Here is a 20,726-nt window from a genome sequence, read left to right as displayed (position 1 = left end):
AGCCCGGGCTGGGCACCGCAGGAGCGGCGGGGGGAGAGGGTTGCATTGATCCCACCTTTAGGGGCTCCATCCAGCCCTTTTCTCCCAAAGCCGGGTCAGGTTCCTGTCTCGGCCCAGCTGCACACGGGAGGCAGCGAGAACAAAGCAGAGGTCAGGCAGTGCTCTAACCAAAGGGGTAATTCTGACTCCATTAAAATCCTCACTCCCGTTTACATGGAAGCAGAAGGCTGTGCTACTACTTATAAAGAGCTGAACCACCCTCAGGGTGACTCATAGCCCTTAACAGAGCTGCCATGCTGATTTTACAAATATTAGAGCAATGCCTCAGATTCAGGGTTTTGTGTGGTTTAACCTATCAACTTGGGAGCAGACCCATAGCTCTTTCATAGACCTCCCCTTCCCTGTATTTTATTTCTTTTCTTGGTGTCAGAATTGGAGCCAAAGCCGAGGTTAACAAAGCAACAGGCATGGCCATTCTTCCCAGCCCTCATTTACCCTGGTGAGAAGGGAGAAATTAATTTAAATCCTATCAAAAGTGCAAAAGCTGTTTGCCATTTTGTGCTGCAGAACACAGTGTGAACCAAACACTCCCTTTAACCACCTGCACTTGCCAAGCCCAGCCAAGAGCACAGGAACTTGCAGGTTGGAATCCTTTTGTTCAGGCACCAGCAACAGACAAATGTGATCTAAGAAATTTCTCAGGCAGCAGTGATTGGCAAGGATGCAGGCAAGGTAAAAGAGCTTGGGATGCAGGCAAGGTAGAAGAGCTTTTATCCCATTAAATTCTCTCTTCTTTTCTTTGAACCCTATTCCTAGATATACCAGGTACAGCAAAACTCTTTGTGTCCCAGCAGCTTCTGCTTGTCTTCCAGCCCTGGGACAGCCTGGAGCAGCTCTCCACAGCCAGGCAGCCTTGGGGCACGGGGGAATGGGGCTCTCCTTCCTCACCGCCTGCCCTGGCCAAGCACAGAGGAACCTGCACCATGCCTGTGTGGGGCTTTCCAAGGCTTTGACAGCACGTGGGAGCAGAGAAATTTGTTGAAGCAGAAACGAAGCCCAGGAATAACTCCTGCACCAGTGAATAAGCTGTTGCTGCCCTGCCTTGGAGGTCTGGGAGCCACCCCTCCTCCAGCATCTGCTTCTGCTTGCAGTGCTGATTTACTACTTTAAAGCCAAACTCACACCACGGACTATTTGCTTCTCGTTTGCTGTGCTGTGTTTTCTCAGACCCCATCCCTTTGCCAAAGTACTATTTGCACCACGCTCAGCCATGCAGAAGGTGCCTTAGATTCTGATCAAGTCCCCAGGTAGAAGGGCTCTCATGAAAAAACAGAAAATTATTAACAGAATTACTAACATTATTAAGACCATTTGGTGAGGCCATGTCTGTTCCTAACAAAGAGAAATAATGTGCTTTCATACAAAGGTAAATACTGCAATTAACCTGTTCCCCATCCTTGCCTGTCCCACACATTTCACACCATCTCCACAGGTGCAGAACCACCCTGCTCTCTGCAGCTTCAGGGTCATCTCCTTTCTGGATTCAGAGAAGGAATTACAACGTACACTGTAACTTCCCAACCATCTCCATCTACTAAGACTCTACCTTAACTTCCTTAAACTGCATCAAATATGACTGAGGCAATCAGAATGTTTTCAAAGCATTTTTCTTCCTCTTTTCCCTTCATACTCAAGAGTTTTTGTATGTAAGAAAAATCAAGTTGAGACAACGTGAATTTTATAGCAAAGACAAAAGATCAAATCAAGTTTCTATATTTAAGTAGCATTTAGATTTTCTCGACAGCAAAATCTTCATAGAGATGCCCAAAATCAGCTTAACGCAGCCACAAGAGGGAGTCTGAAATCTCCTGTTACTGCCCCGATGGATTCTGCCTTCTAAACTCTTCCAGTACAAGAGCGCACAGAGAGCTTCAAAAGGATTGTACAGTCCTGAATTGAGCAGAACCCTTGGAAACCAGGGCATCTCTAACTGCCAGATGTTTTGGAGCGAGACTTCCTCCTCAGAAATATGCTACTGCCATGCAAGTCTGCTGCACCAGAAATGTACAGTCCCACCTCACTGAGACTTGAAATTATGCTCAGATTTTACTCTTCCCACTCATAGTCTGAACGAATGGAGCAGGTTCTGCCTAATCTGACCCATGGTGGGACAAGCTACAACACTGGCTTAACATTTTGTTAATTGAACACGTGATTAGAAACTCTGGCAAAGCTGAGAGCCCACAGCATAATAAATAACACTTCTCACAGGGCCAGGGAAATATCTGTGTTGAATCTTTGTCTGCTTTCCATCTGCCAAAAAATTGTCAAGACACATTCTTCAAAATACTTTTATGGTCTTTACTCAGTCTTGACATCCACTTGTTCTAGTTCCCATTACAGCTCCAAAGGGGCATCTAGGTCTGAGTAACGCCACGGGATTTTGACCAGAAATAGCTGCATTCAGGCACTGTCCAAAGCACCATGAAAAGCCTCTGGCAACACTTTTCCAGAGAGATTTAGCTAAGACATAAAGACAAGGAACAATTATCTCAGAGAGGTTAATGAAGGAAATGCTCAGAGTACAGCTAAATTCTACTTGACTTTATCATTTCATTGTCCTCCTCTGCTGATCTCTTTTGTACTTTCACCTGCCCGCTCCTGCTTGAAACTGAAGAGGGAATCCAGGCCAGCAGACAGTTAATTCTGACATTTAAACCACGATCAGTGCATCATTACTGGATCCCCCACCTCTGACCCAAGAGGCTGTAGATACAGCTGTCAAGAAACAGATGAAATCTTAAACCTTTGAGGCTTCAGCATAAATCACTAGTTTGTTTTTTTTTTTTGCTTACAGTACTAGCCAACTTAAGGGTGGGGTTCCTATCAGGCTGCTGAAAAGATTTGCCCCCCTACTCATACATGTCCTTCTTTTCAGAAGCAATCTAATGGGAAAAAATGTTCTTTAACTGTCATTAGGGGCTGACTACTGGAATGCCCGTGCCTGCTTATTCCAAAGCAGATGTTCAGCAGTGCAATGGTTCATACAATACGCTGACAATAGTAAGTTATTAGCAGAACATTGTAAGATCTAAAAACTCCTGATAACTGTTGGGAGTGGGTCAGCAAAGATCATATGTGATACGTGTTAACAGCCCAGAACAATTTATCCTCTCCTCAGCCAAACCTCATTTCACTCACTCAGCCGAATATAATTAGACCCCAAGCTTGTCCTGATTTCAGTCTCAGCAGAGAAGGGTTATCTTTCTTCAGCAAGACCTGGCTGCTCCAAGATGGTGGCAGTGATCTGCAAGGAGAAACTGCAAAGGTGCAGCACCAGCTCACAGATTTAGACAAGGAGCTGCTAAGACAGCCTGGTATGTACATTAAAATGCAAATAGAGCACCTGCTTCGAGTTTCAGTCAATGCACCCCAGCAGAAAGTAGCAAGAACCCAGAAGCCACACAGTGCACAAGCTATTTTTAGATAAATGTTACACAATTTTCCCTCTAGCTTCAGGGATCAGAAACATATGCTGCAGCTATAGAACCATTACAGTTTAATCCCACCTCAAACAAGGAGATGGCAAATCTTCAGATCCTACTAGCAGCAGGCTACTCAAGGAGCAGAGCACGGTTCTACTCTTTGCCACAGTTCAGGTGAACGATGTTCAGCTCTCACCAGAGCAAGTTAAATTGCACATTGCCTTGGGAAAAACAAGTTCATTGGACTTTTTTCTGACCTGTAGAATAAGGTTTTTTGCTATTGGGTGGAGGTGAATGAAAGACTAGATCCAACTCCTATGAAAAACACGACTTTCAGATATTGTAGAAAAGATACATTTTAAAAAGCTCACTAACTCCTCTATCAAAAAGAACATCACAGTTAAAAACTGAGAAGGATTTGCCCCAAACCCTTTAAGTCAGGGCCTTGAGACAGAATACAAGTTCCTTTCTTACACTGCTTCATGGGGAACAAGATCCCTTAGGAGAAAATTTTTCCTGAAAGGTGTTGAAAATTTAGTATGATTCTTCTGATAAAGTAGCTTGTGTTCCCCCAACAGAACAGTCCAAAAAGTGGAAGTCACCAACCAATGTTGTATGAGCAGCTGGGAAGCACAACAGGGATCTTTTTGGCAGAAACAGCACTGCCTTCATACCTAGCAAATGCCACAGATTCCAGAAACCCCTTGCTCCAAGACAGATTTTAGGTTAAACCTCTACAGGAGTCCCTTGGAAAAAATGCACAATTATCAGTTGCAAGACTAAGGGAAGACATTAATGACTTGTTTGTTCCCAGAGTTTCCTTGATCCATGAGGCAATGTTCTCAGTAAGTAAATCAAGTCTCACGCCAGTTTGTGATTGATGGGACAGCAGTCAAAGACTGGAACTACGTTTGTACACATCACAGACAATCCTGGTAATCATGATCAAGCATCTGACATTACTGGTGCCCAGAGGGTCCCAAGGGCTGTGTGACTGCAGAGAGCTCTGATCAAAACAGGGAAATGCATTGTTCTCGTTGCTATGAGTTTAAAGAAGTCTGCTCAGCCACGTAATGATTTGGGGCTCTTTAATTATTAATAATACCCAACACACACCACACAATTTACATGTGCAAGTGCCTCATCTCTGCACTTGAGTCACAGCACAGCCTGCCCACTTCACCAGGACCAGAAAAAGAGCCTGCTGCCAAAGGGAGAGGGCTTCAGCTCCCCCTCAGTGGGTGAGTTTGGTTCTGGTCTGGGTCTAGAGTGATAGGCATTCTCAGGCAGAGGACGGTCTGTCTTCACCTTTGTAACCTGGAAAGAAATGCAAAGAAGTGATACAACTTCTCACAGCATTCAAGAGCCAGGTTGAGTCAGAACTTCAAGGAAGAACTACGAAGAAGAACCAAACAATACTAAGGACACACTGTTCAGCTGATGAGAGCTCCTCAATACTTCTAAGAAAAGGGAAGGGAGGGGTGTTTCATCACAACTACAGAGTAGCTCCATGTGAGTATGAGCTTCATTCCTAAAGGAAAAGTCTCTACACCAGGAAAAGCAAACAGCAAGAGTTTCATTGTTTAAGAAAAGCACAAGTCTTCTGGAAAAGCAACCCTGAAAAATGCTGCCAGTCTTATCATCCCACAGACTCCCAGTGCCGAGTTCACGAATCACCATCTGGCCAAGAGATGCTGGAGACCTGGTCTGGACAAAACATGCATAAGGAGGGAGAGCAGGATCTGCCTGTCTGCCCCAAAGGATAAGAAGTTACCTTGGAGAGGTCTCCCAGGTCAGGTCTCACCCAGCCCAGCTTGTCCAGCACGCAGGAGTCGAAGGCTGCCTGCTGCTTGCGGCAGCGGCGCAGCTCCTGCTGGTTGCTGTAGTCGATGCACGTCCAGTACGCGGTGAAGGGCTCGGCACAGTGCGTTCGGATGCTCCTGGGGACAGCACAGGCACAAACCCCTCAGCAACCACCACTCAGCGCTCTTCTCTCGCACTCATTCCAACCTCAGCTCGGGATAAAGTGGGTTTTGCAGCTTTAAGTTCTCAGCAACATCTAAACTTTCAGTCAAGTCAGTATTTGTATCAAATACCTGTAAAATTTCCATCACTGCAGCTATAATTAATATAACTTAACTGCACGTGGAGACAGCAATAACTGATATGTGGAGGGTATTTTTGCTGGGTAGATGTTCACAGCTCCTCCACAGGACATCTTTGTTTTGCCAAATAATTTAGTTACATTATACAGTGCTCTAATGCTTCCAAATGATTTTGTGTCTAAAGCTCAAGAAGCAGTGCTTAGAACAGAGGTTTCAGCTGCTAGACTGAAGGTGGACATGCCCTGAGGTAATTAAATCAGGTCCTTTACTAGCAGTACTGGCACATGCCTTGGATCTACATGTTTGGTCAGGAGACGCAGGTGGTGCACCTGTGAGACAGGGAGGACAGACAACGCAATGCTCAGGTTGGTTTCCTGGAATTCATAACACAGCTGCAAGGTGCAGCAGCCTCACACCACTGCCCTCAGTTCCCAACAAAAACCCAGGCCACTTGCTCTGAAACAAGGGCTACAGAGCTTCACATGACACAACAAATTCATGTATAAATAATCAAGACAAAACACATAGCCTCTATCCCCAGGAGTTTAAGAAGCAAATGTAAAAGTTTTGAAGGCCATCATGGTGGCAGCATTTTTAAACAGAATCATGGGATTACAGAATAGCATGGACTGGCAGGAACCTTAAAATACATCTCGTTCCACCCCCTGCCAGGGGCAGGGACACCTTCCACTATCCCAAGTTGCTCCAAGCCCTGTCCAACCTGGCCTTGGACACTTCCAGGGATGGGGCAGCCACAGCTTCTCTGGGCAGCCGGTGCCAGGGCCTCACCACCCTCACAGGGCAAGATTTCTTCCTAATACCTAATCTAAACCTGCCCTCTGCCAGTGTGAAGCCATCCCCCCTTATTCTGTCACTTCATACCCTTGTCACAAGGCCCTCTCCAGCTCTCTTGTAGCCCTTTCTGGTACTGAAAGCTGCACTAAGGTCACCCCGGAGCCTTCTCTTCCCCAGGCTGAACACCCGCAGCTCTCCCAGCCTGTCTCCAGAGCAGAGGTGGAACGAGTGACCGCCAGCGCTCCAATGACACTGCCGGGCAAGGCCCCGCAGCACCGTCACCTGCAGGCCCGTGCGGCTCCGCCGGTGTGTCCCGGCCGGGGGCCGCTCACCTGAAGAAGTCGATGGCGCACTGGTTCACCTGCCGGCCCTCCCTCAGGCACTTGCGCGGGTCCTTCTCCTCCCAGCGGCACAGCATGAACTCCTTGTTGGGCCGGTCGCACTGCGAGCCGTAGTGGTGCGCCGCGGCCTTCAGCACGGACGAGCTCACCGTCACCTGCGGCGGGGCACAGCGGCCGTGAGGGCGGGCGGGGAAAGCAGGGCAGGGCGGGAAAGGTCCCGCTGCCCCTCACGCACTCACCTCCGGCACATCGAGCTCCTCGAGCGGCGGCACCCGCAGCACCCCGGGCATGGCGGCTCTCCTTGAGCGCCCTCAGCGCCCGCCCCGCACCGCGCACGCGCCGCCGCGGGGGGCGGGGCCACGGCGGGCGGGGGGGGCGGGGCCGTTGCCGCGGTGACCGGGACGCGCCGTCGGGGCCGCCATGGAGCTGGCGGGGGAGCGGTACCTGGGGGGCATCATGCGCGGCAGGTGGGGCCGGGGGACAACCGGGGACACGGGGGGGCCGCGAAAGGGCAGGGGGGGCTCGGGGGAACCGGGGCGAGGCACGGGGTGTGCTGGGGGCACGTGGGAGCGGGGGGTCCGGGAAGAGGCGGGGGGGTGGGGGGGGGGAGCACGGGGACACGGAGGGCCCAGCGGGGTTCGCAGGGGATAAGTGGGACCGGGAGGCCCGACGGAGCGAGCAAAGGGGTACCGGGAGGGCCGGGGAGTCGCGGGCGTTGCGGGTGGCAGATGGGCCATGGGGGCACGGTGGGGGGGTGGTGGCGGGGGGCTGGTGGGACCCGGGGGGGCGCCGGGGACGCGGGGTTGCCATCACCCACCCTCCCCATCTCTCCCAGGATGGAAGGATTCGGCTACTACGCGCTGCCGACGGGCACCGAGTACCGGGGCTCGCTGTGGGACGGGATGTTCCACGGGCAGGGCGAGCTGCTGCTCCCCAGCGGCGGCGGGTACCGGGCGCTCTGGGTCCGCGGGGCGCCCACGCAGGTACGGCCGGGGGGCTTCAGCCCGAGGGGCCTCCGCTGGCAGGAGACCCCGCCGCCAGGGAGGCTTTGAGGTGAAATACGTGGATTTCCGAGCCAAGACAGAGTTCGGCCCCTCGGGGTGGGGAGGGGCTGCTGGCTGCCGGGCACCGCAGACAGGATTCCCGACAAAAGCCGAGCGGAGCCGCGCTGGCCCTGCTGGGGCTCTGCCGGTGCAACCTGGCCTTGGCGTTCCGTCCATCCATCATGTTTATTAACTCTGCACTTAAACATGTTTTGCAGGGGAAATTCACTTTTGCAGATGGTCTCGAATACGACGAGGAAAAATGGCATTACTGCGATGGCTACGACAGAAGATTTTATACAGAAATCTGTTCTGGTTTTAAACCGCCAGGTACTAAATTGCGTTTGCGATCCTAAGAGTCTGGAAGGAATTAAACTAACAACTTTGCTTAAGAAAGATTAATTCGGCTACATGAGTAACATGGAGCAGAAATGCTCTGGCTAATTTCATACAACCCTAAGACGCTGCCAGAAGAATGTGGACACCACCTTCCACCAGCACAGCCTGGGATGCAGCACTGCATCCATAGCGGGTCTCTTGGAGTGATGACCCACAGGACCGGGCTTTATTATCTACAGCTTTTGATATCCTGATTAACCCTTTTATACCTTTCACCCTCACTGCACCAGCAGGGTGCTTTTGATAGAGAAAAGCTGAGCAAAGGCAATTAGTTTGCATCCAGGACATCAAATGAAGTTTCAAGCATCTGCCCCACGTAGCTTTTTAGTAGGTTTGTGTTCAGTCTATGTTTTTGCTAAAGACTTCTATAATGTTATTGTTTATTGTAGTCAAAAGGTGGATTTACAAGGAAAAAAGTGAGTAAAATCTGTAACATAATACACACAATACATAGAATATTTTAGCGATGACATGGAGTTCTGTGAGGCCAGCAAGTCTCTCCTGGCCCCATTTTGGATTTTAGGGTTGTACTTGTAATGTTAACTTGGTGGGCTGAATCACAGGACTGTGAATGAGGAAATCAAAGTGACAGTTTTTTATCACACAATCTTCGTGTGTGCATTTTTCCATTTTCATTTTCCACATCTGCAAAATTGACAAAATGCTTTACAAAATTTATTGTGAAGTAACTATGTGGTTTTTATAGCAAACACCATGGAGATATATGTTAGTTATCTTGATCAAAGGCATAAATTTTTTTAAAAATCAAACCTTGTTTTTCCCCTTCAGGCATTCCTCAGCTTACAAACCTGGATCCTCCCAGAATAATCCCAGAAGATTGTTATGACTGTGGGGATGGATTCTATAACCCCAAAACCAGAGTTGTTGTTGACTACAAACACAAGTTTCTGAGAAATGCAGGTATGATTTAACTTCTTCTGCAAAGTAAACTATGAAGAGTTTATTTCTCATATCTTCTAGGTTGCCTGATTAAAGCCAAAATATAAACAACTCCATGACTTGGTTCTATTATCACTGAGGTAAAATATCTTTAACTTACTTGTTTTTCCAGTGATTTATATATCCCCAGAGCTGTACAAATAATATTTTGTAAAATTACAATGAAGTATTCCCAAGCATATATGAATAAATACATTTTATTAGCATTTGGTATGTTAATCTCAGAAAAATCTTCAGTCTCTTCTGTTATGATCTCAAGCAAGGGAGTGGTTGTGAGGGGCACGTCACTGATCCTGAAAGCTGAAAAGCTCCATGTTGTGAACCAGAAAAGTGCTTAAGCATGTGCTTATCTCTACATGTTGGAATAGTCCAGTTTATTAAAGTGAGTCTGGGTCTTACCTTCCTGAACAGGAAACCTTCACCTTGGAGAGCTGTATTTGGAGTAGGCTCTGGCAAATACATGGATAAGTCCCCAAATTAATAAGCCTTGGGGAAAATTAGTTCTTACCAAGCCAAAATAGAAACTTTTCAAATTAAAAGCCACAGAATATCCTCAAACAGTTGACATTGGGATAACTCAAAAAATTTAATCTGACCTGAAGAAAACCTAATTTGTGTTCTGGCTATTTAATCCTTGTGTTTATCACCTTTTCAGTGCAGACGTTTTTAAAATGAAACTGATTTCTGAAAGCAACCACCCACCCTGCTTTTTTTTTTTTTCTCAAATGTCCAAATTGCAAAACCTCTTTTTTTCTAGAAAACAGAACATTTCATTTTCAGTGTGCTACAGTTTAACAGATTTGTTGCTTGGAAACTCCATTTTTCAGCAAATTTACTATTTGTTGTAAAAAAATTCTGCTCTACTCTACTTTCAAGAGCTTTTGTGAGTGTGCACTGTGATATTGGAGGAGGGAAGTGGGGGGGGGGTTAAATGAATTGGAGATACCATCTGCTATAAAATATACCCTGTGATACATGGCCTGTTTTATAAACGTTGAATAAAAACTGATCTAGATTATTACAAATGGCATCGATCCAAAATACTGGAATGCAGTGGGCCTACTGATGAGGAAGATAAGCAACATGCTTTCCAAAAACACAGGAACCTACACAGATTAGTACAGGAGGGAACGCCTTGGAATTCAATTTATTGTTTTTTAATCTGTTCTTTGAACTCATTGTCCTTTATGACATTTATCTCAAACCCTACAAATTATATCAATCAATATTGGCTCAGCAGCCCGGCACAGCGTGCAGCCTGAGAGAGTCATGGAGATGGGCTTTGTGTGGCCCTTCCAGCCAGAGCCTGGACACAAAGTTAAAGTTGTTGATGTGAGTGTGAAGAAGGAATGTGTCATGTAGGCCAGACCCTTCCTCTCAAGAACATGAACACAATTGAAAAACCCGGCACTTGTTCAACATCAGAGGAACTCTTGCCGCCCCAGGAGAGATGATTCAGGGCACAAGGCCACTGAAGTAAAGAGAAAAAAAAAGTTAAAAAAACCCCAGCTGTAAGCAGAAGAAACTGAGGAAGAGGCTGAGATGACAGGGAACAGATCCAGAATTACTCCATTATAGGTTGGGCAGGAAAGAGCAGGAAAACCTCCAGGCTTCCAGCCAAGTCTTGAAAGCATCAAAAGCAGATGGTAGGAAGCATTCAGGAAGATCTTACAACAGCTTGACAGGTTTACCAAAATGACACTGTCTTCCTCAGCCCTGGCAGCAGGCTTCAGAATACTCCAGTCCTCACCTTTCACCCTGGCCCTATTATGAAGCAATTCCTAATTGTTTCTGGGCTGTTTGTGGAGGAGAGTGAGGAATCACTGAGCTTTGGCACGGCCTTGCCTCCAGACTGGCAGCATCCAGGTACCGTTCCAGAGGAGAGGAAAGCAGCCGCCATTTGAAACTCCTGAGTTTGCTTCCAGCACTTCTCTGTGGAGATGAGAGGATGTCGAGCACCACAGAGACTCCTGAGGAGTCTGGCAAGCCCTGCACTTCGCTAGCTCGGAGGTCTGATACTCATTTACTCAGAGAGCTCTCGCTGCTAGAGCAGTGCAAAGGCCCATCGTGAAAACATAATCAGGCCCAGGGAATGAGATGACAGCAACAGCTTTGTTATACGTTTTTATCTAGCGAAGTTTTCCAAATTCTCATTACAGCCTCACAGTTATTGCTCCGTCCCTAAACCTCTGTTTCCTTGGGGATGCTCAAATTTCTCTTGATTCTCCATGTGTTCTTCAAGCTTTTCTTTTTTCCAGTATTGCGAAGTACGCAAAATTGAGCACATAAATAAGAATGGGAAGGCTCATTTGTAAGGAGATACGTTGTTTATTTTGAATAGATACTGGGACCAGGCTCCTGTTTCACCAGGAGTATTCCTCTTTTTTCTCCCCCAGAAATAGGACTCCTGGCACCTTTGTAACAGAGTTTGGTCTATAGAAAGATCGGAAGATTTCCCGGTTTTTCAGTGAAAAGTAGAAACTACAAGATGTTATTTTTTAATGCGAAGCAGGGAGGTACAAGAAGAGTTGTGACAGTCAGGTTTTAGGCCCTCTGAATATCAGAGAAGGCCATAACTTTCAAAAAGCAAATACCATCAAAAATAGGAAATTTTTTCTACTGAGATGGAAAAGACCTCAGGAGATTGCCTGGGTCACCTGCCTGTCTTGATGAAAAGCAAAGACATTTCTGATGAAAATTGCCTTGTTTCTCCTGTGGTTTTCCCAGGGATGGGTTAAATAATATAAAACATGCTTTTCCTCTTTTAATATGAGGATTTTTGCTCTACTATTTTCATATTTCTTCTGCAGTCAATATTACCTGGAATATACTTGTACCTCTTACTATAAATCAAAAGACACAGAAAGACACAAAATCTGCCTTTTCACTCAGAGCTCAGTCAGGGAACTGAATTAACAGCAGGATTAGGTCCAGAATACCAGAACAAGTGTCTTATTAAGAGGGGTTTGGTGTTACTGCAGTCCCAAGCCAGCCAGCAATCAGCATTTCTACAATCCTGAAAGTCTTGTGAAAAGCAGCAGGAAAAATCCTGCTGCTTCAGGAATCATTATAAGCTGAAAAGGTCAAGATTCAAGAACATTATTTTCGTATAGTTTAGAGAAGTCTGGGGTTAGAACGTCTGAGGTTCCTTGGTTGTGAGGCTGGCCTGACTCCCCAGGCAAGGGGGCAAAGCCATTTTAATTCTAAGCCTTAATAATCACAGACTTACAGTTTCCTCATGTTGTTACCTTGGGTTGGAGGCTCTCATGCTTGGTCTGAGAGGACTGAGAAGCACAAATTTTTTGGACAGTCGGCAGTGATATGTTCAACCATTTCAGGTTTTTATCCAGCTATGCAAATCCATGAGAGAAATTTCCTACATTTGGACTTTTTTTTCCTTACAACTCAGATTTGACTTACACCAAGTGCTTTTTGGGAAATGTAGACTTTGACTTGCCTGAAAAATGTAGTTGAGAAACAGCCATAACCACTCAATAATCGCTCAGGGTAATATTTCTGTACCTACCCTCATGTACCCCAAACACATGCAGATGTTTGCGTGCTCTTTCTCAGAAACTACTGGAGAATTGGGTGTGGGATGAGGACCTGGCAATTTTTCAGGCCTGGAGTATTTCTGGAAAAAAGACAGCAAGTTTAACTTCGAGTCGACTGTGGTGCAGGAAAAAAGATTGACTGCACTGAGGGATCATGCACAGAGCTTTATTCCCTGTTCTTCTTTGAAATTGCCCTTTCTGATGATGGAGGGAGTGGATGAACAGCCTGATTCCAGGCTAGTCCCTAGTCATTGCCTAAGAATGTACGAGTTGTTTTGGCAGATGCCCTGAGCAAGGAGAGGAAAGCCCCAGCAATACACATACAGAGGGAATATGGGATTTTTGTTCGAATGAATTTAGCTTCCCATAGATTTAAATGTCTACTTATAAGGCAGGACCATTTAATCTTTTGTACATTTGTTTCTTTTTTATTTGACTTAAGATACTGAATTTAGATGAGGTTTAGTTCCTACATATTGAAACTCTTAAAAGCTCTTCAAATAATTGTTCTTTGGATACTTGTTAAGCTAAAGAAATCAGTTTTGATCGGCAGTAAAAGTTCATGCTATTTTAAGTGCAATGCTATAGCTATTTTCTGTTGTATATTTAATCATTTTGAATTATATGTCATGTAAAAGATTTTAGCTCTGGGGCATTTGCCAGATGGCTGATTCTGCATTTCACACAACAAAAGAAATAATGTTTGTGTAAAGCTCTTAAAAATAGTTGGTAATCAGTATATTCTACAACGAATAGGATCCAGACCTGTTTGGAAAAAAACCCCAGCTTTTGCAGAAATTAATTTAGAGGATTTGGTCTCTACCTCTGGGCTCTGAACAAAACAAATTGTGTCTATTGTTTGCTGATTTTGTAACATTTAACAAGTTAACGGGATTGTAAATTTTACTCATTTTTATGTTAAATGCCATTTATTGCAATCCATTGATCTTTTTCTCTTTACTTTGGCTGACAAACTTATTTCTGAAAGCAGGGTTGTAAAGCAGAGAGCCAACACTGCTCTCCGTTTACACAAGTAGAGCATACGAATGTGAGTAGCCCTTTGCTTTTCTTGCAACAGCTGGAGTGCTTGTCCTTTTTACTGCTAATTCCTCTTTCTCGCATCTTTGATTCATGTTCCTCCAAAATACCACTGCAAAAAATATTTTCTCTCTCTGCCTTGGCACTCAGCTTCTTCTCTTTGCCCACAAGGCTCTACAGAGCTACGTACAAATTCACCTCCTGGTCTTGTCTCCTCCATCTCCCACATACTTTTTTCCCTTGCATCTAGTCCCAGGATATAGGTTTTTAGCCACATTCATACAATTCCAGTATTCTGGTACTTGTTTTCCAGACTCTGGGGTAGTCAGAAGCTTTGAAAAATATTACATCCAGAAGCAGGTCAGAAATTGTATTATAACTCTTTGATCTGGATCTCCAAGTGCCACTTATCTACCTCTTCCTATTTTTTAGTTAGATAGCTTTTGTTCTGATGTCAGAGCTCTGGATCTAAATACCCAATGCTTAACAGATAAATTAGTTGAGGAGCCAAATCTCAGCAGGAGGAGAGGCAGAACCCTGGCAAGATCACACTGGGACTGCTGAGTGGGCAAGGCAAATGGCTGAGCAGTGAAGGTGGCAGAGGGAAATTGAGTCTGCTTCGTTTAAAATGAAGATCCCAGACTCCTACGAGAAGTTGGGGGTGTTTTCTTACCCTTCTTTTTTTTTTCTTACTTTACCCTAAACACTTCTTAAAATGTTGGACCAATTTTCCTACCCGTCATATGCTCTTTTCATATCTTTTTATATAGAAATGTGTTAAGATCAGGCACATTTCGGATGCCATTGCAAAATTCATACATATGTCTTTCACAGTGTCAAAGTCTGCTCAGGTGACAGACAGAGATACTTGGAGACTTCTCATCTGAGCAACCAAGAATATTTTTAGATTAAATTTGGATTATATGTTTTAATCTAAAACGTCCTCCATTCAGCAAAATAGATTACGAACCAAGATAATTTATATTCCAGACTAAAGCCAGCAATGATAATATTAATATTTGCATCATGATGTAAGTTACTATGGTAATTTCAGTAGCTATAGCTTTTGCAGATATATTGTTCCTTCTGGTTTCCTGGTCTTATCTTTTTGAAAACTGTGGAAGTTTCAGTTCCAAAGAGTGGCATGCCAAGAATAACACCTTTGTTTGGGTGCTAACCATCCTATTGTGAATCCATTAAATAGGTTACACACAAGTCCTATAGGCACTTACATTGAATATACAGTTCATGTGAAAACAAGTTTTACAAGAGATGGAAAGTTCATTTGGGGGCCATTTTGGAATGACAGTAATTAAAAGAGAATGGAAGGGTGAGAATTTGTGGGTGGAAGCAAAGGTTAATTGAGAACACATTTTCTGTTTTCTTGCCAGCCTTGACGTTGGTGGGGTCAGGTGCAGTAAGGAAAGAGGTGGTAGGGACCCGGAGGGAGCAGTGGAAATGGAAGGGGTGTGCCAGGCAGAACCCATGGCTGAGATGCTATCACATGTCACTGTGATTGTGCAGTGGGAGAACACGATAAACTGCGATAAACTGCGCTGCGGGTGCTGGGAGGAGTCAGGGATGTGAAAGAATTCAGTGATATTGTTGTTTACAATGGGCTGCATGTGCTTGGCCCTCTGCAAACAGAGAGGAAGCCCAGCTGCTGCTCAAGGATGGTGTGTTGTAAACACACCCTTCCAAAGCATGGGCACGGAAAGCTGAGCAGGGCTGGGCCTCCGGCCGTGCCAGGGCTCTGAGCGCTCCCTGGCCTGGTGAGGGCACATCCCAGGGGACTGACTCCCCTCCTCGCTCACACGGGCTCTAACAGAGCACGCAAAGGGATGACACCCACTCACATCTGGTCCCACCTTGCTCTTGGGCAGGGGAGGGAGCCACGGATCGGAATTTCAGAGTGCACCAGGCCTCCAGTGTAGAGAAAGCATCTAAGACACCAGGAACACATACAGCTACAAAGACCTGGCATGTTCAGACAAGGTTTTAAAGGTGAGCAATATAGGTTTTTCCCTGTTTAAGCCACTGAGTATTCTGATTTCAACACAACTTCTCGGTGGTTTCCTGGGAAAGCAATAGTTAAGGGAAGCCTCCATGACAATAGTGCCTGTGCTGACAGTCTCAGCTCTGTGCCATGGCAGGCACCTAAGCATGCAGAGTCCTCAGAAGTCTCTCACAGCTGAGGTTTCCATAAGCAACCCAGAAACACGATAGTTAGAAGCAAATAATTCTAAACTTTGCAATATGCATTTAATATAGGAAGATTAAACGCACCTAAATTACAGTGTGTTTTCATGTCATCCCTTGAAAGCACCCTGAAGCAAGGCCACCCTGAATTTTCAGCTGTTTCTAATCCCAGATGAGAGATAAATCTGGAGCATGGTATTTGGGGAAATCTCTTCTGCCACTGCTTTTAGCCTGAGCATTGGAAAGGAGGCAAGTGGTTTCATTTTGCAGAGAGCAGAAATCCACTGATTTAAGTGGGCTGCAGTTTGAGCTCACTGTGGAATACACCTAACAGCAGTTGTGACACCTGTGTGACTTTGCTGACATTTGGAACTTCCCCTAAAGCCCCCCAAAACAAGGCAGAGACTTGCCAAGCAATATTTGGTGAGAAGAACCAATTTTGAGATGGGCTACTTAGAGGAACACATTACAACCAACAGCTTTAGCTGGGTCTTATTTACCTAAAGAGACCCTCCAGACTGACCTGTTGGCTGTGTGGACAGTGTCCAACAGGAGATCAGGAGCACTTGCACCCCTGGTTAATCACCTATTGTGGGCAGATGCTGTTTCTGGGGACCAGTCGTGCAGGTGCCTGCCGGGGTTGGCTCCATGTGCCTCTGCCTGCTTAATGAAAACAGCCTGAATTAATCACAAAAAATAACAGAGAAGCTGTCCCAGTGTGGGCTGGCTGAGGATCTCACCCATAGTATTCAAGATATATTTAGTGGGTGCTAGAAACTGATCTCATTTTTGATTGAGACACAAGGAAATAATTCAAGAGCTCATCCATTACAATCTTTTGCTGTCTCAGTTTCAAGATTCCAATAATATGTCATGATAATAATGATTATATTTCACTGACTTGGGAAGAAATAACTGGGTAACATTTACTAACTGCACAGGGATACACCAGATTGCAGTGAAATGCTCAGACAAAGCTTTTTTCCTTTACCTTCGAACACCAGCATGGTTAGTCCTCTTTCAGCAAAGTCTGTTCCATCACTGTTTATTCTACTGAGGAAAATCTAAAAAAATGGATAAACTTTTAAAGATGAATATGCTGACACAAAATTCAGCACACCACACGAAGAGCCCCATTCCACCTAATTGTGCACAGGGTGATAATTTAGCACTGATTTAAGAGTTTGTATTTTTTTCAAATCTTTTTTAAAAGGAAAATTACTTCTGAAGGTGAAGATGTGCTTAGACAATCATATTAACATATTCAAACAATTGCAATTTGCAAAATAGTAATTACAACTCACTATCTGGTAGCATTAATCAAACTTCAAGGTTTAATTCCATTTTAAATATTGATGAAATGTGATTCTCCAATCTAACCCTGGTGTTGCAGGGTTATGGAAGCAGCCAGTGACAGAAAAAGAGGAACGTGTAGTTAACAAGCAGCTGCCACAAAGAAGGATCGGCATCTGTGATTTAAATTGTTAGCTGCACAGTCAGGTAGAGTGTAAAAAGGGTAGTCAAGAGGCTGTTAAGTCCATTGCTGCCAATTACTAACAATCAGGGAGGAGCTTTAAGACTTGTTCAGTACAATAAACCCAGTTTGTCTTGTTTCAGGGGTTACTACTGAAGAGGTTGCAGCTGCACTGATTCAAATAGCCCTAAAACTACAGTAATTATCAACCAGTCTTCTTTAGTGTAGCAAAAGTATGTTTTACCATAGCTTAACTCTTTACATTCTAATATTTCCCTGCCTCCTCTCCCATAGCCAGCCCTGGAGCCATTCTCATCTCTGGGCTGTGGTTCTTCTTCCTATCCTGGATCAATTCTTTCATTTCCCGTTACCTGGACCACGGACCAGTTGTACATCACACTGGGTTGGATGGCAGTTCTAGGGATTTACTTCATGTTGAGTCATTACATCTATTTTTCCTTTTCATACATGAAGCTGAAATTCACATTGCTCGTTCCGTTTTTACATCTGGTTAAAGTATGTGCAGGTTAAGCAGTGACACGAATTTAATTTGCACGGGCTCAAATCACTGCATGAACCAAGACATTTTGGAATCAGTCTGGCAGGGCTAAGATCCATGGAGTGACTTGTCCTGGGTGCTTTCCTAGGAGACCAGGAAATCCCAGAGTGCAGAAGGAAACAATCTGGGCAAACCAAGGGTATGTTGGAAACCTGTGAAGCCAAGTTACATCTGCCTTTCTTTGTGCTTACACCCTTGATACTCAGCTGAGTGAGCGCTGTCAAAGGCTCAGACAGACTCAGGCTGGTTATTTCTAGTGCTCAGGTGAGCCAGGTGTGCCCAGCTACCCGCCAAACGTGGTGATACACAGCATCTCTAAGTTTTCTTATTCCTTCACCATGACACAAATAGACAAAAGTTTCCTTTTCATGCAGTTATTACAAGCTCAGATAAACTATTTTTTTTGGTTAAGGCAATTCCAGCTAAAGCCACAGAGCCACACAGACTGGACAACATCTGTCACAGGCTCACATCTGCAACACCTAGAGCATAGAACAAAAGCCAGCACATTGATCATGGCTTGGATGTTGTTTTTAAGAAAGCTTAAGGACCACATTTGCATTCCTGTTGCAGCCCTCAGTGGAATCTGCCCGTGAGGATTGCGTGGTCTTTAAGCAAGACTCAGTGCTCATGTTTTTAATTTCCCTTTTAGCCTATTTTTTCAGCATCTATTTTCTCCTACTTTATACCCGTATTAGAAATGTGCCATTAACGGGGTATGTTGTAATGGATCTATGAATCTATAAGGAATAAAAAAGAGACCAGTGAAACACAGAAAGAGCTGAATTTAACTATTCTATCCAAATTATGAACATTTTGCAGTCATTAAAGCAAGCACCTTGGCACGTGCTTTCCTGCCTCCACCAGGATTCTTTCCTGCCTCCACCAGGATGCTTTCCTCCTTTCACCAGGATGCTTTCTGCCCTCACCAGGATGCCAGCAGAGCTGTGTGTGAGCATGTGAGCAGCACGACTCACTCAGCCAGCAATGAAAGAAAAAAGGAAAGACAAAGCTGACTTGATTCACGAGCCACCACAGTGAATGGGATTAACCCCCAGGCTTGAGGACTTGTGCATCAGAATTTGTCACATACCCCTCTGGGAACTTCTGAGCTTAATACTTCATTCCCAGGACCTTCCTGTCTTTTGCATTTCAAATGCTCCTCTGTCGCTTTAACATAAAGGTACAACTCCACAATCAAAAGATCTCCATGAAAATCTGACTCCTAAAGAAGTAACATGCTTCTTTCTCCGTTTTTTCTGACCTGCCTAAGCAGAGTGCTCAGCAGTGTGAATAAATGGGACCGTGATGGTCGCAGCACCGGGGTTACACCCCCTCAGCTCCGTCCTCCTCCCAGTCATCTGTTCTTTTACGTAACAAGGGCTACCACAAATCCTCAAAATTAAGATTTTTACACACATCACAAGCAGCTAATACGAATTTGTTAAGACAGCGGTAAACATAAGAAGCAGCTTGAATATATTTCATTTATATTTAAAAAATTACAGGTATTGTTTTAAGTAATACTTCAATGTTTTTTTCCAAGGCTTTTTGAAGTTTGTTTTTCCTGGTTTACTACACAGATCTCTTTTCTCCTACACAAACACAAAAGAAAAGGCTACAGAACAGTTTTTGGAGACAAGACTATTTAAATCCCTGAAATTAAGAAGCCACAACTTAACACCCACCAAGCTATTTTTTTTGTAAATCATGCACAAAATTACTATTCAAACTTTGCTGGTCAGTTTTTTTTCCTACATTGTCTTTGCTTTTATTTTCTTTCCACACTGTCATTATGCTCTCAGAATAAATACGACAGACATGAATGCTAACAAGGGACTCAGGAGTTGGTCTAAAATATCTCTCAGCCACTACATCAGCTTATCAATACCTGCCACAACATACATCTCAAAAACAGCATGGAAAGAAAAGCTGGAAGACAAGAACCTGGGATTTTACTAGAAATTTTTCTTTACCTTCACTTTTCATAAACCAACAAGGAACACAGCCAGAGTATTTAAAAAATGCCTATCTTAATTTCTGATTGTTTCAACATTTCTCCTTCATATTTTGCCCAAAAAGACAAAATATAAAATCTGTACATGTAAATCTTGTAGTTCACCCAAGCTAAGCTTATCAAACAGATGAATAATCAGTCCTTGCCACAGATCCAGTATCTCCTGCCTTGACAAATTCCCACACAACAGCACACGATCTTTTAAACAAACAAAAAAAATGTGTTCTAAGAAATGCCAATGGCTAAAAAATGGATTTATTTTTCAAAGGAGAAATGGCTTGTTTGAGCTGGACCCCAGGGATGCAAAGAGCAGATCTGACACAGGGATATTTAACATTCTCTTTCTCTCCCTTTCAGACAATGATGAGCATGAATGGATCCTTCGGACCTGCCGGAAAGCCTGGGATATAACAACTGAGCACAAACCGAAACCATAAAACAGTTTTTCCTAGACAATATTCCAGCAAAGCAGGTAATGTGATTCACAATAAGCGCAATTTGTCCTCGTGGATTTGTCTCACCCGTTCCCTCGACAGGAATATAATCTTTCTGTCATCTTTGTCAGCACAAACAAAAATGGAAATAATCATTTAATCAGTCATGCTGAGCAAAAGCCACGGCAAAAAAGCTGACTGTACTCACAATAATATTCCTGAGAGGTGTGCAGTGTAGTATGTATAAACATTATTAAGCCTGAAAACAATTTGTTAAAAAGAGTGCCTCAGATTCGGTGTTGAAGTCATTCAAATCCATCTTA

At 44.5% G+C, this 20,726-nt stretch overlaps 2 protein-coding genes across 2 annotated transcripts; one reads left to right on the top strand and one right to left on the bottom strand.

Moving 5' to 3' along the window:
- Positions 1 to 4,556: 4,556 nt before the first annotated feature.
- Positions 4,557 to 7,083, bottom strand: NDUFA8 (NADH:ubiquinone oxidoreductase subunit A8). Its single transcript, XM_082295200.1, has 4 exons — positions 6,966 to 7,083; positions 6,718 to 6,881; positions 5,260 to 5,425; positions 4,557 to 4,802 (listed from the first exon to the last, which is right to left on the bottom strand). The coding sequence occupies exons 1-4, from the start codon at positions 7,014 to 7,016 to the stop codon at positions 4,665 to 4,667; spliced, it is 519 nt and encodes a 172-aa protein (XP_082151326.1). The 5' UTR covers positions 7,017 to 7,083; the 3' UTR covers positions 4,557 to 4,664.
- Positions 7,084 to 7,128: 45 nt separating this feature from the next.
- Positions 7,129 to 20,469, top strand: MORN5 (MORN repeat containing 5). Its single transcript, XM_082294971.1, has 5 exons — positions 7,129 to 7,193; positions 7,562 to 7,709; positions 7,988 to 8,099; positions 8,958 to 9,089; positions 20,327 to 20,469. Exons 1-5 carry the CDS (start codon positions 7,147 to 7,149, stop codon positions 20,404 to 20,406), a joined length of 519 nt encoding a protein of 172 aa, XP_082151097.1. The 5' UTR covers positions 7,129 to 7,146; the 3' UTR covers positions 20,407 to 20,469.
- Positions 20,470 to 20,726: the final 257 nt, after the last annotated feature.

Source organism: Coloeus monedula, assembly GCF_965178545.1.
Source record: "Coloeus monedula genome assembly, chromosome: 21".
In the NCBI taxonomy this organism is placed as follows: Eukaryota; Metazoa; Chordata; class Aves; order Passeriformes; family Corvidae; genus Coloeus; species Coloeus monedula.
The sequence above is the reverse complement of the archived record's forward strand: the minus strand, read 5'-3'. Positions and strand labels throughout refer to the sequence as shown.